This window comes from Bemisia tabaci, chromosome 1 (assembly GCF_918797505.1).
Source record: "Bemisia tabaci chromosome 1, PGI_BMITA_v3".
Classification (NCBI taxonomy): domain Eukaryota; kingdom Metazoa; phylum Arthropoda; class Insecta; order Hemiptera; family Aleyrodidae; genus Bemisia; species Bemisia tabaci.
In genome coordinates this window covers 33092352-33111895 of record NC_092793.1, presented here as the reverse complement: position 1 = coordinate 33111895, position 19544 = coordinate 33092352, and the positions used below count along the sequence as shown (strand labels likewise).

General features: G+C 40.9%; 1 protein-coding gene across 1 annotated transcript in view; it reads left to right on the top strand.

Moving 5' to 3' along the window:
• Positions 1–19544, top strand: part of LOC109037171 (uncharacterized) — a 63677-nt gene that overhangs the window by 29187 nt on the left and 14946 nt on the right. The window contains exons 2-3 of the mRNA XM_019051693.2: positions 10483–10634; positions 11924–12081. Of these exons, the coding sequence (XP_018907238.2) occupies positions 10483–10634; positions 11924–12081 (310 nt within the window). The remainder of the gene's footprint in view (positions 1–10482; positions 10635–11923; positions 12082–19544) is intronic.

The following is a 19544-nucleotide window of genomic DNA, read 5'->3' as shown; positions in this document are numbered from 1 at the left end:
TTTTGAATTTCGTCAAATGGAGGTACTGAAATAATACTGAATTATTCTACTGAGGAGGTACTGCATTTTTTGGGAATGTACTGAAAAAGTACTGATTTTTGGCCCGCCTGTTTTAGTAGACACCCTGCACTAGAGTCCCTTTATACGTAGAGTTAAGACAATGCGAATCCATTTCTGATTGGTTCCCGTATTTTTGGCCCTCGCAGTGTCACAAACGGGAATAAGGATTACAGTTTCACCAAATGCAAAGATTATAAACTGGAATGGACCGGGGAATAGGAGGTACGGCAAGGAAAAAATGAAATGAGAGTAGGAACAGAGGCAGGAATTCGGGAATGGGTTGATCAATGATTACAGCAAACGTCCGATTTGTGTAATCTTCATTCCCGTTTGTGACTACCACCAGCCACGTTGTCTCAACTCTCTCTGTAAAGGAACTCTACATGACACTAGACACTACATTCATTCTACCCTCAACCACTCATGCATTTGGATGGTTAAACTCCTGAGAATTTCGATTGAGATTGAATTTCGCCTAATCCGCGGTTCCGAGCGTCGGGCATGGTTGCGATTTCATTTCAGGACTCGTGCGAATCATCCCTTGTACTGCCGTGCTAAGGAAGAACGCCGTATGAACATTCGAGAGTTGCCAAATTTCCTTAGATAAAATGTTCATTTTTGGGGAAAGTTATGAATATTACTCCTTTAAATTTTCAGAATCTTTAGGTAAAATTGTCAACTAAATTATCTGAAAAATAGGGAGGCAAATATTCATGAATTCGCCAGGAAATTCGCGTTTTCTGAGAGGAAATTTGGCAACGCCTGAAGGTTCATACGGCGTTTTTCCTTAGCATGGCAGTGTAGGAGTCCGACTCGAACCGTCTCTGTTGCCGGGTGACAACAGTGGCTGAGACTCGGCAAGCCAACTTCAGCCCCGTGCTCATTCGTACGAAAGGAAAACTGTCACGCTTTGCGGCCACGTGTGAGATTGACACCGCGTCCACGAGTCCACGTCTGGTCGTTGACCCACTTCCGACTCCAACCCCAGGCGATCAATCGAACGCTGGCGATTCTTAAGGTGATTCGATGGACGCAATATTTTGTGTCAGAGCGGCATGCGATATACCGCATCAATTGGCTCCATTTTTTCGGCTACTCGTCATTTTTCTCCAATTTTGAGATCGCAATTCTGTTGTCAGGAGACTTAAGCACTCGCTTACCAATTTTAACAAAGAAATTCAACGTAATAAAGGCGTGGTTTTTTTAGAGATAAAACACCGCATTCGATACCTACTGATATCGAAACTGCACTCGAATGCGATATTTTCTCTCTAAAAAAACCACGCCTTTATTAAATTGAATTTCTTTGTTAAAGTTGGGAAGTGAGTGCTTTAGTCTCCTGACAACAGAATTGCGATCTCAAAATTGGAGAAAAATAACGAGTAGCTGAAAAAATGGAACCAATTGATGCGATATATCGCATGCCGTTTTGACACAAAATATGGCGTCCATCGAATCACCTTAACACCGTCTCCTCCATTCTGAGGTGATTCAATGGCCGCCATAAATTGTGCCAGAACAACCTTCGATATATCGCATAGATTAATTCAATGTTCTCAGCTAGTAGTACCTGTCATTTTCATCGAATTTTGAGATCGCATTCTGTTGTCACGAGACTAAAGAATTTACGTGCCAATTTTGACGAACAAATTCAACGTGATAAACGCGTGGTTTTTTAAGAGGAAAAATATTGCGTTCGATACTGATATCGAAATTATGCACTCGAATGCGATATTTCTTTTCTAAAAAAACCACGCGTTTATCACGTTGAATTTGTTTTCGTCAAAATTGGCAAGTGAATTCTTTAGTCTCCTGACAACAGAATTACGATCTTAAAAAATGGAACAAATCTATCTTCTCAGCTAGTAGTACTTGTTATTTTCATAGAATTTTAATATCACATTTCTGTTTCCGCGAGACTAAAGAATTCACTTACCAAAATAAATTGAACGTAACAAAGGAAAGGTGTTTTTTTTTTTTTTTTTTAGAAGAAAAAATATCGCATTCGAAAACAGGCTCAATAGCAGTATCGACTGCGATATTTCTGCTCTAAAAAACCCTTCGAGGTTTGAGTTTTGACTGACGGAATAAAAGTTTGAAGTTTCACTCCACCATGAAACTTGATTTTGAAGTTGAAGTTGAAACCCAATTTTGGCGTTCACAATCTTTTATCTCGACTTCAAACTTCTGTTACGAGAAAATGTACGACTATGTGCGCAAAACTACCCCTACGGCTCATTTTCCCCTTCAAAATGCAACATCGTTCCCCATTTCTTCTTCCTCTTTTTCCGATTTTTTCCTCTTATACTTCCACTTGAAAGGGGGGGAGGAGTGTGTTTTTTACTGCTGTAAATTTGACAATAGTGTTAAAGCTTGAGAATTACACGTTTCGTTGAGCATTTCGCAGTGCATTGGACGGACTTCCACTTTGTTTGACGGGTCTCGATCTACCTCCTCTGAAAAGGGGTAGAGTTTGTAGGAGAATTAAATGGACGCCTTACAAAACTGAATCGATCGATCAATCTGGGAACTTTCACCCCCATAACTGCTCGGAGCCATCTGAACCTTTCCCATGTACTAGGGCCAGATTCAATCCTAATATACCATGCCGAGAAAACTTGAATATGTTTCGTGCATATTTTAAAAGAGAAAGTAGGCAGGGTTAGGGACTACATGCAAGCGGTGGGCACTAAAAAAAGCTCCTGATTTTGTCAGATTCAAAGTTGGACTCTTTTCTTTCGAATATTAGGTTCCTCTCGATGGGATTCGATCTTGCATTCGGGATCCTTGCTGAAAGGGATTTTTCGCGACATTAGACACTGCTAATAAAAATACCCACAATCACAGCTAGAGTGTGATGGTGACTTACCTAATTAAGGGCGTTGAGCATCGCTTCCTTCGATCCGAACTCAGAGCAAGTCAGTGCGCCTTCACTTTATAGCATATGCAACCCAGACAACCATCAAACACGTATAGTTGCACCGCATCGTAAGAAATCACAACTTAATCCCTCTATAGCAAAGCGTTACGAATTCGTAACGACGGAATTAATAATTAATAATTCAGGGGTTTTAAGAATTGAATCATTCCTCTGACGCATGCTTTTGCAAATTTTTACTAGCTTTTCCTGTTTTTGAATAAATGATTCCCTAAAATTTAATAAAAAAAATGGTACTGCAAGGTTTTACATGCAAGGTACGAAATAGATTAGTGTCCCCCAGAATTTGACATCCAAAATTAATTAATGCCAAAGAGGGTTAATTTCAGAATGTCGCGATTTTTTCGTTCAAAAATGCTGTTTCGGACGACGTGGATCGTAGCGGTGGGACTAATTAAATCAAGTGGGAAGTAATTGGTGGGCACCGCTACTACCGCTAGGCCCCTAACACGAGAGCATTTAACGGCGATTAATGAAGTAGTCGAGGCCTTTCCATCCAGTGGGAGATAAATCAATATGTCATCGGGGGAAAGTTGCGTCTTTAGCCCGGCTACCGGTGGTGATCTTGAAAATCTGGCGCCCGGCATGCGGCACCCGCCACGCCACGCCGCCCGAAGTCGAATCTTGAGCACCAGCGCCGCGCCGAACGCCAACTTCCCCCGAGGGATTCGAGGCGCATCGCTCTCCCTATCCCTTCACCTTGCTGCCAGACGATCTTTCCATTCAAAGGGTTCCACGCAGCAGCCCCAAGGATCTCCCCTCGCCAAGTTGCGTCATTAGCAATAGACGATATTAGCGATATAATACAGAAAAACGATATATCGACGGTGTAAGTCCACAACCATGCACGTGTCTCGGTTTGCGACGTCACAGACTTCCTGTCATACTTTATTTTTTAGACGGAAAACTTACTCATCGGCAATTCTTTAAAACTGCCGTAACTTTTCTAAAGTGCGATATCTTGGCTAATATTGAACGTAGAAAGTTGCTGTTTAGACAAATCTTATTATTTTCCGCTAACCTACAAGAATCAAGCATCAAAACACGATTCTGTGACCAGCGCAACTGACCAATTGATGGACAAAGCGATGAGCAAAGAAGGCATTTGGAAAGCAGAGCGATCCTATTGGTTGAGAATGGTGGTCGTTATAGACGGAGGGGGAAAACTGTGGATTTAGAATAGGGTCTCTCGTATGAGCGATTCGCGTATGGGCAAAACGCGATTTTGTGCCCAGCGCAGCTGATCCATTACACTATTCAGTCCGCCTGGTGACAATGCAACACAAAAGCTGAGATCTGAGGGAGTAAAAGACAAATCTCACGCAAAATGTAGCAACGGTGTTTGGCAAGAGTTATTCCTCGCAATCACCATCCACCCCGTCAACGGTAGCCCATTCGCATCCTGTTTTACCCCCTCATCTATCGCCGAGCGTCTTCATTTTTATCGAGTTACCTTACGTGAGAGGGCTGCTCCCTATTAATCGCCAAATCCCAACGCCGAATCCGCCCCGGCAGGCCTTCGACGCGAGTCCCGACCCTCTCCCAAGAAAAATAGTCCGTAAGAATTAAATCTGATCGAACGTTCTCGACAAATAAATTGCCGTTAAATTAATCTCAGACTCACTCACGTTACCCACGAAATGTACCTTTTCCGTCTATTAAAGCCCAGGTACACCTGCGAGTTACCAGCGCTTGTTGAAAGTGAAACACCAATCGGCAAAGAGATTTCGATAGCTCGACGACGAGCGATCGAAATCCTGGTTTTCTATTGGTAATTCACTTTCAACAAGCGTTTGTAATGGAGCCTTTCCGTCTATTAAATACCGAGGCTCTAGGACTCGAGCAACGAGGAGGTACAGAAGTCTAAAAGCTGGTCAACGCTCTAAAGCAAAGACGTGTGATATTAGAATAATTCTGGCGAACTCATGCCCAAGCTCCGGGAGAGCTTTCAAAGCTTAGGCCATAATGGTTGTTCAATCCATCGGTCCACCGAAAAGGGTATTTTTTCCAATTTCATGGAACTTTTTGACGCGCGGGTCGCTTGTTGAAACAATTTTGCGCCATGTCGAGAGGACAAGACTACACATGATCGATTGCTGATGTCCTGAGTTTTGTGCTGGCGTAGGTTTCAAAAATCAGCCCGCCAGAGATGGAGGCTGGCTACACGTTCCAAAATTTTCAAAATTATCCGTAATTTGGTATCGATAACTCAATTTTGAGATTTTTTGGGCGACGGCCCTTTTCCTCGCGGGAAATGAGAACTTTGTTAGACATGGTACATCTGACACAGGAATCCTAAAAGAAACCAGAGACGGGTGGAAAAGAAGGTATATAAAACGGTAATAATTCAATGTCAAATCCCGCTTTTCTATTTTCCCAAAAAGAATCGCGCCCACTTTTACATTGTTCCTTACTCAGCTCAAACGACCACCCCATCTTTCCCATCCGTCTCCGGTTTCTTTTAGCATAAATACGTCCAATTTGCCTTCGATGTGCAATTAAAATTGTACAAAATTACAACTGAAGACATAGCGTTCGGATGTAACTTACATTCAGTGGTGTGCTTTGCGATCCATTGATTGGTCTGCCGTTTAAACCTACTAAAAAGGATCGATTATTTGTGCACATCGGACTCCAGGGCCGGATTTACCTACTTGCCGCCCATGGGCCGCCTGTATTTTGCCGCCTCCTTCTCATTCGTATTGAAACACCAATAAAAACCATCAAGTGAACGTGGTAGAGGGGGAGGGGTGCATAAGACGCGTTTACTCGTGTTGAACACATGTTTTGGGAATGCCCTGTCAACACTACTAGCTAAAGTTAAGTTTCGTAAACCTATCTCTGTGTGAACAAGGCCTTTCATTCATAAGAAATGAACAAAAAAATTATGAAAGAACAAACATGAATGTGGTTTAATGATTTTAACTTCCGCCGCCGCGCCGCGCAGACGCGTTGTTTGGTGCAATGCGTGAAGTATTCACGCAGTCTTGTAGGCGCCATGCGTTTCGCGCAGACTGCACTGTGTTTGGCGCAATGCGTGAAGTATTCATGCATTCTTGTAGGCGCTATCCGTTTCACGCTGACCGCAATGACCGCACTGTGTTTGATGCAATGCGTGAAGTATTCGTGCAGTCTTGTAGGTGGTAATATGTAATACATGCCGATCGCCGCGCCGAGGGCTTCTCCTTTTCATCTCAAGTCCTCGTCATCATTGCTCTCTGCGCCGCGCCGTTCCAGGCCAAATTGCGTGTTTGGTTTCTCTCTTAGCTCAACTACTTAAAGGTGCTGTCTCTTTTATCACTGAAAGACGACAAAATTAAAAATTACTTTACTCTCAGGAAATGAGAGATTTTGTCGCCTTTTTTCGTTTGTAATTTTTTTTTCTAATTCCGATATTTTTTTTACCTACATTTAAACAAATTGCAAAATTTGCCGTCCTCTAGATTTGCGGCCACGGGCCGCGGCCCATGTGGCCACCCCTTTAATCCGGCCCTGTCGGACTCCGTAATAATCGCTTCTTCACCATATATAGCTTCAAATGGGAAAAAATAGATTCTAAATCGCGCGTAATTGACCGATCCTTGGCAACGCTGTCAAGGGTATTCCATCTTCGTCTAACTTTCGGCTGAAAGGGAAAACTCTTCGAGTCGTACAAATTTTGTGCTTAGCTCTGAAAGAAAATACTGAATGAAGATATCCCATAAGATATCCCTTTATTGCAAATCAAAGTTTCATTCAAACGTTCTACCGTTGAACTTCGCCGCCTTGTTGCCAGATGGGTTAATAAACGAGCACCGTGTTGCATCCTTCCTGTTCGGAATTGCCAATCAATTTCAGCACTGACACGTTTGAAAATTCATTTCTCAGCAACATAATAAAAAATAAATATTTTGACGAGGAAATTTGGCAACATTTGAATGCTCATACGACGTCCCTCCTTAGCAGGGAAGTCTTGATCTTACTAATCCATGAGCTCAATCCAGACCGATAACCGTTTTCTTCAATTATCAACTAGTTATAGGTAAATGGCGTGATCTGAACTGTCATATTTTTAAAGTCCTGTTATAGATTGTTAAAATTACTACAGCTTTGACAATAGTGAGGCAAAAGGAGAATGTTTTTGGCCTAGCTCAAAGACTGAAGAAGAAACAGCAACGTGCGTAACTACGTGTACCCCGTCGAGTCATGCAGCGCTGCTTTCCTTCAAAAATGTTCAGCCAATAAACATCATTGTCCCATTTACGAGAGTCGTCCAGAGAGTACGTTTACCTATTCAATATCTTCTAAGCTAAATTAGCTAGAGAAAATTTGTAAAAAGCGTTAAAAAGTCACTACTCTCAGATTTTTAACGCACTACAGATTTTTAAGTTATGGTTTCACAGAAATTAAAAAAAAAACCGTTTTTCTTGACTCGTGCGGTGAGGAGGTGGGCTCTGAAAAACCCGATTTTCTTGAGTTCTACTGAGCCAAATTTAATCACATATAACGCGTTAAAAAGCTGAGAGTAATGGCTTTTCAACGCTTCTTACAGATCTTCTCTATCTGTCTTAGTTTAGGATATGTTGAATAAGTAAGGGATATCGCGAAGAGAGCGTATCCGCAACGAAAAGGTACGGGAGATAATGGGTGTGGAGAAGGACATCGTGCACGATATCAGGTCCAAGCAGTTGGTCTGGTATGGACATGATGGCAGATGATCGGTTGCCCAAGCAGGTCTTCGATTGGGTTCCTCCCGGAAGGCGACGGCGTGGAGGTCCTGTGAAAGGTTGGCGACAAAGGGTGGAGGAGGAGATCAGAAGGTGCCAATTGCCTGATGATCTCTGGGAGGATAGGGGGCAATGGCGTTTGGGCGTCGCAGAGCGCGAGGCGGCGCTATAAAAGCGGCTTTATGTATGTATGTATGTATGTATGTATGTATGAGAATAAGTACAACTTACTTTCTGGACGATCCTCGTATTTTCCTGTGATAACAACGAACTGGTTCTGTCGTTAGGACAGAACATCAGCTGTGATTATGAACTCACTCCGTGCACTAAAAATCCCTCGGTGACTCAAAAAAAAAAAAAAAAAACGCGTCTTGTGAGATTCAGGTTGATGCTTAAGATTCAGTCCAAAATCCGGCGGCTTTGGAGGAAAATTAAGACTAAATATTATGATGACGGAGGTGAAGGGTGGTGAAAAAACTCATTAGGTAATGAACTTGGACCCGGGAGAGAGACATCCCTCTTGTGACTATTTGCATACGCTTCTCCTCTCCTCCTGCCCCCTCCTCCCTCGTTCCTCCACGTGACGACGCGACGCAGAGCGGGCGTCGCGACGCTTGCTTTTTCTCGCTCCTTTTTAATGAAAAGTTCGAACAATTTTTCCTGCGTCTCTCATTCCGCCGATCCGGGAACAGAAAACAGAGCTGCCAAATTGCCTTCCACCAACGTTGAAGGAGACAACTGCACTGGCTAAAGGTCTCGATACACGATCAAATTCCCGAACCAATTACCATCTAAGTGTCATGAGTCATCAGTCCTCAAATCGTTACTTTTCGTTATTTTCAAAAGGCTTGGATACACGCTCAAATTTCCGGCAATTTCCGATCAAAATGATGACAAAAATGGCGGTCAAATTTTTGCAGGCCGCAAACATTTTATGGTAGATGGTGCGCACCAGTCACCATTTGATCGGATATTGATGGAAATATGAGCGTGTATCCAGGCCTAAATGAAAACTTGGCAGAAATGTTCTGCACGGCGAGAAATGATAAATGTTGGCACTCCATTCCGAAAAACATCGGACGGACCGTCAAATTTTTATCGAAGAAGACTATTGAATGGTGACCAACAGTCATCAAATGCTCTGCTTCGATCGGGATTGGCTCGGAATTTGATCATGCTTCCAGCCTTAAGAACGTATCATGACGACGCATATTTCCTCGTCAAATTTTTACGCAGAACACGGTAGAGGCATCTAACATTTTCGAATTGAACTCTTCACTAAAAAATCAGTGATTCCTGTGTTCGTCAATCTGAACTCCCTGCTCGCCAAAAAATCAAAGTCTATCCATATCAAATAGGCCATTGAACTGATTTGAGTGCTCTTTTCGATAGGGTTTTTTCAGTGTCCGCTGATTTTTTTCGGACAATGGGTCAGTTGCGCTGGTCACAGAATCGTGTTTTGATGCTTCATTGATGTGGGGTTAGATAAAAATAATAAGATCTATCCAAAAAGCAACTTTCCACGTTCAATATGAACCTAGTTGCTGCCTTTTGAAAATTCGGGTTTTTGACGTCATCCACCGCGGTAGGGTGGATGACAGCTTGTATGTTCTAATACATAAAATTTTTTAAGCTATGAAAACATGAAAATAAGTAATAATCATAGGATTTGGAAAGGATACTTTTAATGCTCGCGGTTAAAAGGTTAGATTACTTTTTTGACTTGACAACATGTTTTTGCAAGACATTTTCAATTTCACGGAATGCTCGCAAAATCAAATCACTTACTGAAATGGCGATGAATTTGATCATTTTTGCAGAATGCGAGCAGAATTGAAATATTACCGGTGCCAGAGAACTTCTCGGATAAATTATGAATAATGCGCGTAGGAAGGGATTATTTTTTCGTATTGTTGTTGCATTTTTATTTTGTTCTTATAAACATCCAAGCAACTTAGCGCATTGCGAATCCCATTTTCACTCAGTACTCCCATTCTAAAACCTAATCCACACTCGGTTCAGCTGTTTCTGCTTCCCTTGGGTGAAAAATTAAATTATCGAGTCCTAGTCCGGGGAAATCCAAGAGAACTAAGTATGCGACTCTCCGCGGAAAAGAGACCTTGATATCAAAAGGAAACTTGTTCGACGATTTTTATCAAATTAAGTCAAAAATTTGGTTTTGAGATTTTGACGAGATGGTTCCCAGTATTTCAACAAATAAGTTAAAAGCTATGTAATTCATGTTCAGACAAAAAAAATTGTAAAGTTACGTTTTTATCTGACAATTCTAAGCCTGAAAGTGGCACATCAAAACATTACATGACGTTTGATCTAAAATATGTAGTTTGAAATATTGAGCGAATTTCAAATTGCTATGACTCCCGTTTTGGTTTGGCATTTTTTTCTTACTTTTTTTCACCAAAATTGTTTGCAAAATATTCCTCTTTGCAATGATAGGTGTGCAATTTGCCAATTTTGAGATATTTGAAACTAGAGTACCTCTTCCTGTGGCAGGTCACCCAAACTGGAAATTCATTTTTATCGAAATGATCTTCGAAACTTGGAATAATTACGTACTTTACGAATCGTTTTCTCCGGGAATTTCTATCTTCCATCTAATCTCTTACAATGAAAAAAAAAGTATTTCAAACCCTAACACTGAAGAGAAAGTTGTAAGTAGACTGGTATATAGCCCTGTTTGTTGTGTACTGACGTCTCACTTGAGGCGAAAAATGATTTGCGTTCATTTATTTACAGTCATCTGTTCTTTTTTTGCAGAATGTGGGCTCCGATTTCTACGAGTCCCGACTCAAAGAAAACCCCCTCAGCCAGGTCAAAACACAGCGCAACTCTTCTTGGCGGTCACGTGTATTTACTAGGGGGTCGAAACGGAAATTTACCACTCAAAGATTTATGGAGGTACAGCATAGGTGAGTACAAATGATAATGCCCGTATTTTCTTGTTTTCTGGTTCTGGGGACCTTCGAATCAGTAGATAGTTGCCATGATGAAAAGATAATAATTACATTGAAAAAAAAAAGATTGGTAGAATTTACCATTCCTTCACGCTATATTTCAAACAGCGCCATTTCAGAGTCAATTCTGCCGAAGAAAGGTAAACGTTACTATATACTGGTGCAGGTAACCATTCCTCTGGCAGAACAGACTTTGAGTTCACGCTGTGTGATATACAGCGTGAAGGAATGGTAAATTCTACCGATCTTTTTTTCAGTGTGATTAAATCTTCTTAATTTACAACTTCTGGTCCCACTTTTTGGCAAGCAGGAAATGGAGGAACCTTAAGAAATTAGGTAGAAATAATGGTAGAAAACATATTCCTGCGAGCTCAAATGGGTAACTCGGTCCATCAAACCGTCTAATATATGAATGACCCGTTACTCTTCATTTTTTATTCAGCAGAGCCCGGAAATATAACTCTTACAAGATGAGAATATTCTTTTCTTATTATTTACTTAAATTACTTTAAGATCGTTGTCACCGCACTTTAAGATGTTGATCCAAGAAGTGCAGGGACTTTTGGGACGAACGACCAGTGGCGTGGCGTGCTTTGCGATATATCGATTGTTATGCCATTTAATCCTATGGAAAAGGATCGATAAACAGGGTGTTCGCAGCGAACACCTTAAAAATGGCAGAACAATCGATCGATCTCAATTCTCGCCACGCCACTGACGGATGAACTGCCTATCCTTGCGAAGCAATTACGCGGGAGCCAAGATAATGTCTGTGATAATGATATGCATAAAATTCATACCACAAAAGAGTTTCTGAAAATGAACCTGCATGTAATAATAGTAGATTATCAAACATTGGAAAATCCACTTTTGTGAGCCGAAAAATTCTATACGCCATAATATGTTGAATATAAGTGTCATACTGTTAAACCTGTGTTAAGAAGCTACTTTGCATGACAGCCTTCCGACCCCACCTCCAATATAGGTTTTGACTAATTGCAGAAGTGGACTTTATAATTGTTCAAAAATGTACTATTATTACTGTTTTAACTTTTTTAAGAGGTCACCCCTCCCTTTCTAGCTTGGGACTTAAGTGACATCGTCATATTTTTCACCAACTTTAACCAAGGGTTCGTTTGTTAAATTGCTAATCCTTTTAACTTGCAGGCCACACTCCATTATTTATACCCTCGCAGTTGTGGGTGCCTTTATTTTCCTAATTCTTACTGTGGGTCTCGTTACAGCTGAGAATAAATGGGAAGTGCTGCAGCCCAGTGGGGACAAGCCGCCATGTCTTCAGGAGCACTCGGCCGTTGTTTACAAAGACTGCATTTATGTTTTCGGCGGAGAACTGGGATTTTCGGCTTGCAACGAAACCCCTTTGTGGGTCTATAACGTCAAGGTATGATATATTCTTCAATTCCCTATTCTGCCGTGCTAAGGAGGAACGCCGTATGAATATTCGAGAGTTGCCAAATTTTCCTTAAAGTATGAATACGTCCATTTCAATTGTGCATAATAATTGCGACTCACAATTCGTACCTATGCTCGGAAACAAGTACGTATTCTCCTTCGGAAATTTCCCAGATTTTTCCTCGAATCACGGTTAAAAATCCACAATATTTTTGACAGAAATATGGAAGTAATTTTCATGTGAAAAAGTTGAGTGCAGGTGGATTTTGCGACCTCAGAATAGACCAACCAGTCCAATAGTTTAATCGGTACCTGGTACCTGCCCCCATTCCTGCAAGTATTTCAATCGGAATAAAAAGTAATGAAGAATAAGAGGTCAAAAACTAAAATTATTTACTCGAGGAAAAGCTATATCAGGAGTGCGTGCACCCTGCTTAAGCCAGGGCTGCGAACGAAAGGGTTGTCAGAAGAGTTTATCTCGTCACTCTTCAGCCTTCAGCGCTGTGTTTACGTGCATTTTTTAATACTTTTACGTAATTTTGTATCAACGCGGATGAGGGAGCAGCGCAGTGAGTCGAGCTGGGTTGCATACCGAGCGTTGGCAGGGGCCTTGGTCGCCGAGAACGGGGGCTGATTTTAGCACCCTCATTCCGGCACACAACAGTCAACGTTGCCGATTCTCTGAAAATAACTCGAAGGTTTCATATCAGATACTAACTGATTGACTGGTGGTAATATTTTGCTGTTATATTCTTTTAAAAGGTTATTATGAATCTAAATTTCTGAAGCTATCGTGCATAATGAAATATGATAAGATTCTTAGAGGAGGCTATAAGTTAAGGATATTGTATACACACTTAATATGACTATCCCTTTTCGTCACTTTTTTTTAAATTTCTCTTGGGTATAAATTTAAAAGAAACTGCAATGTTTTTGAACTCTTTCAACTGACTATCAGTAAATACTTAGATGAACCATTTTGCTGCGCAACATAAGGTCTAATGCCTCTTTAAAAAATGAATGAGAAAATTACCGATAGGGTTTTGAACATGCCTCGTCTTACATGTTTAATTTTGAACTGAATCTTCTGTGTCCTGACGCCACTGACGTCCTTATGTCAGGAAGGCAACAAATTTACACAACCAACAATAAAAATAAAATGGTAAATTACAAGAACAAAACATGCAGGATTAAATACAGACTGTGCAAGGAGGCACAACATATAACTCCAATCTGTTCAGGGCATGAGTCTTTGAAGGAGTTGGTAGTCTTAATTTATCGTGTGTACTGCAAAATTTTGAATTTGCGATGTTGTTAGGATGTTGAAAATTATGCGAAGATGGAAAGGAAGATCGGAAAATTGAACTTATATTTCAAAAGTGACACCATCGGAGAGAAGTGCGGAACTTTAAGCTCGACGAATTGGTTCCCGATGTAAAACGCCGGAGCAACTTCAATGGGGGTAGCTGATGTAGAGGGAGGGTGACCATCCCTCGACCCTCCCCCGTTTACCGTGAGCTTTAATTGAAGGGATGATGCCTCCGCGTTGAGACTCGGCGTTGCCGTTTCGTGCAATTTGCGAGGTTCTTGACTCGGAGTCCAAATCCGAGGATTGGTGTTAGGCGGGAGGGGAGAAGGGAGAGAGGGAGGAAGAGAGAGAGAGGTATTTTTTGAAATCCAAACCGCGCATATCTGAGCTTTTATGAGAATGCCTATAAATTCAAATTATCATCAGATGGGCATGTATGGTTCCACAAATCGATTAAAATCAGAGGCCGCTAGAAAATTGAAAGCATAACGCATTTGGAAAAGGAAATTTATTACCGTGCGAGGTAAAAACACCTTACGAGAATTCGGCTGACACCAAATTCCTCTTAACAAAGCAAAAATTCTACCCAATCTTTTGGGGTTTATTCTTTTGAAATGTTCAGAGAATTGTACACATTGCCACTTCAATCTGATTTATCTGGAAATTCCCTGGAGAAATATACAAATTTTTTCAAAATGAATATTTTATCGAGGGAATTTCGGCAACATTTGAATCATACTTCGTCGTTTTCCAGACGAAAAAACGTAACTCTATCCTAGGGTTGCAAAATTGACTCGGGCAATTTAATCCTTTATGAGAGTATCACTATGCAGTTTTTGTCAAAAATACTGATTTGTGAGTGTCGAAGGAGGAAAAATCAGTAAAATTTTTAGTTAGGAACTCTCCTTAGTTTTCTAATTACAGTAAAAATTTGCGAGGGGACATTTTGCAATGTAGATATGTAGTTAAGTTCTTCCGTATGGAGAACGACGACTTATGGCGATCCCCTTTAGCACGGCGGCGGCAGTGTGGGGCTGCATCATAAGAGGATGGTCGAAATTCAGCATTACGTAAGAGTCTAAGTTTGGAAATCCGCTAATTTTTTATGCGTAATGTGTATTTTTCAGGGGAAACTATCATATTCAAGGAAAGGGTTTCCGCCGAATTCATTTTTCAGGCATACCTACATTATTGTTATTTTTCTTTCTTTACCTTTGGCAACATTTGCGTCGGCTAAGGCCTCAGTGGTGGATTTTGCGGCGGTGCACTGCGTTGTGTGTATAGTCTGTAGTGGAAGAAAAATATTGCACTTGCAAGGGCCAGCCAACCCCATTTGCACCCGCGCACAAGGAGGGGGTGTGTCGCGGTTTTTACATAACGAGTTCATCGTTCCTCAGCTCACGTACTCTTGTTCTGATGTTTATTTTGATTCATTCAACCCCTCCCGATTCTGCCTCCTCTATGGCTTTGACTTTGATTATCCAATTTATTATAAGGGACAATTTCATGTGCTACGACGACCAACTTCAAGGCTGTCAATGATGCGCTTCAAACATAAGGTTATGACGGAGTCAATGAAACTTCATGATTACTCGGACCAAATTAAACACGAAAAATCCACCCTGATTTATTTAACTTGCGGAGATGTCCTTAAAATTGGCATTATTATGCTCGCCATCCAAGTACCTAGGTCAATCTTATCAGTAATCAAATGTATAGGTACAACGTAAGGTCTCTTAGTTCCAAATTTTGCAAAATTCAAGTTCTTTGACACCCAAAAACTTTCCAAGTTTCTAAACTTTCTAATTCTTCTTTCTCACTATCCGTTGGGAGGGAAAATTTTAAAAAAGCGTCATTCGACCTGTGCCCCAAAAAAAAGCCGAAACTGCATTCGTTAAAACCTCCGCAGTTATATCCACCTACTATGTGAGGAATGCAACTCGTTTGAAGGTGATTCGATGGAAGCCATATTTTGTGTCAGAACGATATGCGATATATCGCATCGATTGGTTCCATTTTTCAGCACTCGTCATTTTTCTCAAATTTTGAGATCGCAATTCTGTTGTCAGGAGACTAAAAATCCACTTACCAATTTTGACAAACAAATTCAACGTAATAAAGGCGTGGTTTTTTCAGAGGAAAATATCGCATTCGAGTGCAGTTTCGATATCAGTATCGAATGCGATAATTTTCCTCTAAAATAACCACGCCTGTAATACGTTGAATTTGTTTGTCAAAATTGGTAAGTGGATTTTTAGTCTCCTGACAACAGAATTGCGATCTCAAAATTTGAGAAAAATGATAAGTAGCTGAAAAAATGGAACCAATCGATGCGATATATCGCAAGTCGTTCTGACACAAAATATGGCTTCTATCGAATCACTTTATAAGTGGCTGATTGTGATTTTCTTCAGTTGCTTAATTTAACAGAATCTCTAATCTTAAATGTTGAAAATGATATCTTGGTTGGTTAGTGACTGAATCATAATTGAGGATTTTGAAACAATGCACTGTTAGACAGTCTAGTTAACAACACAATTCTTTTTACGTGCACCTTGTAGAAAAAGGCTCTATCCGAGAAACTATTTAATTATGATGGATCCCGGGGAGTTTCGCTCCCCCCCCCCCTCCCCCCATTCCGGTCACGCAGGCGGGAGACAGCGCACGTGAGGTAAGCACTACGTGTTCAAGTGTCCGCCTAAAAAAGGGGCTGCGCATAGGCGGAGGGGGTTTAAAAAGGGGATTTTTAGGCGGCTCTGGAGCGACCTTTCGTGGCACAAAGCAATTAGCTCCTGATTGATGCCACGTAACGGCAATTTAAAAGCCGCTCCTCACCCTTTATTCGGCGCGCCTGGCATATTTTACGCCCGTTCCAATACATCGCCGTGCCACGGGAGAGCAGGGTAACTTCAATGGAATCCCTATGCAGATACTATGTTCTTCCTGAGCATAGCAGAATACTACAGTGCTAAGGAAGAAGGTCGTATGAACACTCAAGAGTTGTCAAATTTCCTTCGATAAAAAGTTCATTTTTGAGGAAAGTTATGAATATTTTCCCTTGAAATTTTCAGGACTTTTCGGTGAAATTACAAGGAAAATTATCTAAAAAAAAAATTAGAAGAAAAATATTCATAAGTTTATCAGGAAATTTGTGTTCCATAAAAGGAAATTTGGCAACGCTTGACGGTTTATGCGGCGTGCTTCCTTAGTACGGCAGAATACATCACCGTCCAATTAATCGGAATCCTCGTCTTGTTCTCAAGTCGCTACAGATTTATTGCAGTCCATATTTTATGAGCATTCATTACGCAACGCACTAAACACGAGTGGTGAACGAAAAATCTGACAGAACGATTTGACGGGAAATTCATTTGCCTCTGAGAATAGGTCAGTAGTGCAGTGGCGGATCCCCACTGAGAAACATTTTCTGCCTAATAAATCCCAGACAACGAGAATGCCTTGAACTTTTTATACGCTAGGTCCTTAGTCGGGTAAAAATGACCCGTATTTAAAAACATTGATGATATCGATAGTTTTTGAAGTATTATCTACGTTCTTTCTACGTTTTTGAAGGTAAGAAACACTTATTTTTTAAATTTTCACTATTTTGGTAACATGCTAGACCTTTCTCGGCTCTCCTTCCCATTCACACTATGAGACTGTTACAAGAGATGGTCGGGTCTATTAGATCCGGCATAAGATGACAAGAATTTGTCGTCAAAAAAAATTGCAGTCACAACCACGTAGTACAAGTACGACACACACACATACACACCAAAAAAAAAAAAAAAAAAAGCAACGCGCGTTAATAGCAGCGTAATAGCTAATCGTAAATGATGGAAGTCCATGTATAGCATCTGCAAGATTGAAGGCGTGTCGGCGCGAGGCGTGAACTCGCAATGCTCCGCTCTACGCTGCATATGCGGTGTCGGTCGCTCAGATCTAGTACAAAAGTTAAAAAACAAGGTCTAAACGTCTCTCCTATCTTCGGCTGTGTAACTCACGTAGCCCCTGAAGCACCACTGCAAATAAGAGAAACAGAACCAACGCAACATGAAAGCAGAGCCAGGGAAAAGACGCGCTTTGATGACGGCGCAGAGATACAACTATTCGTACTTGATGGATGTCCGTGTTGCGTTTGCAAAATTGAAGGCGCGATGGCGCGATGTGTGGACTCGCAATGGCGCTCTATGCTGCATATGAGGTGTCGCTCAGATTCGGTAGAAAAGATAAAAAACGAGGCCCGAATATGTCCATCCCATACTTAGCTGTTTTAACACTCGATTTTTTCCCTCTTTTATTTCAATTTGATGTCTGATTCTTTTTTTACGACGTATTTGTAGACCTATTTCTAAAGCTCGTATGAACCGGCCTCATACAACATCCAGGGCACATGTTTTGTTCTGTTGCAACAGAAGTCAGCAATAAGTTAAGAACTTTGACCAAATCCACTCGTAAAAATGATTCGCCTATGCGCTGACGAATGAGACGTTATCCAATCATTTTTAATATGACAGGGAAGAAATGGATGCTGGATGCTACCGTGGTCCAACCAGCATTTTTTTTATGAATCATCCGGAAAAGTAATTTAAATTTGGAACCGATACTTTATAGGCATAAAAACCGCACTTGAAAACTTGACGGGAGAGAAAGACAAATTTCAAAGATTCTGCCAACAAAAAAATCGGATAAAAATTATCGAAAATTGTATGAGTATAAATTCCTGTTCCTGCTTTCTCGCGAGTGTTATTTAATTTAATTTTGAAGTGAGGCATTCTCCATTATCTTTTGCAATGCTGACTGGTTTGTTAAATCCCACTTCCTGTATTTATACCCCTGTCTTTTTTTCACGAGAGGCACCCGCAGATAACAAAAGAGCGCGTTTTTCAACAATCGAGGGAAATTATTTTTGTATTTAATTGCTACAGATAAGACAATGCAAACAATGCCGGGTATCCGAGAATTTATTAAGCGTCAAGCGCTGAGCCGCACCTTTGAATGCTTTTACTCTGTTTTTAGACTGGGTTATCAGCATCGGTGGCGTTATGCATGATGACTTTTAAAAGGGATATGCCAGTTTTTCAACAGTGTTGCCATCCTTGTCTCATGTGTGTTTATTGAAACATTCAAGTCTATGTGAGCAGAGATTGCATGATTCCATCGCATTTTCATGATTTTCCTCTTACAAGCTTAGGCACTCGTTCTACACCTAACCTATGACACTCTCATCCTGCACACAAAATCTTAAGTGTAGGGATTTGATTTCATCGAAGGGTTGGCGAGTGGTTGGTTTATTTATGCAGGCATATCTGAAGGAATTTTAAGTTTAACTTTTATTTCAGCGAGCATGCGATTCAACAAGATGGTCATAACTTTTGCTTCCAACGTGCGCGGTTTAATGTGTAACTTTTCAACTTTAGGAGAAAGAAAACTCCTCGACGAAAATCGGATGCTCCTTCAAATAGACGAGTATGCAATCAGAACCACGGGAAGATTCCTGACCACGTCATTACTGCACTTGAGGGGTCCAACAGACCCACTGAGGAATATACTACATTTTGCAATTAGGAACTAATTTTCAAGCTCATTCTCAAAACAACGTGTGTGGTATTAATGTTACTACATAGAAAACTGCTGCCTTTTCTTTGTCCTCTTCTTCTTCACCATCTCCTTCCTCGTTTTTCTCTCCTTTTTGTTGTCCTCTTTATCCTTTTCTTCTCTTTCTTATTTTTCCTATTCTTCTTCTTCTCCTCTCTCTTTTAGACTCTTCCTCCTCTTCTTCATCTCCGTTTCCGCGAATTTCCCCCACTTTTTTCTTCTTGTCTGAATTTTCATCTTCTATACCCATTCTTTTTTTCTTGCTCCTTTTGTATTGCTCCCATTATTTTTTCTTTTCTCTCTTTTATTCCCTATTCTTCTTCCCCCTCCTCTCCTGATTTCAGTTCTGTCTCCTCTTCTCCTCCTTTGATGTTCTCTATGCAGCTATAGGTTCTGTTATGGACTAGAGTCCCCTTATATAGAGAGTTGAGACAACGCGGCTTACGGATATCACAAACGGGAATTATGATTACACAAATCGGACGTTTTTTATCATCTATGATCAACCCATTCCCGAATTCCTGTCTCCGTTCCCTCTCTCATTC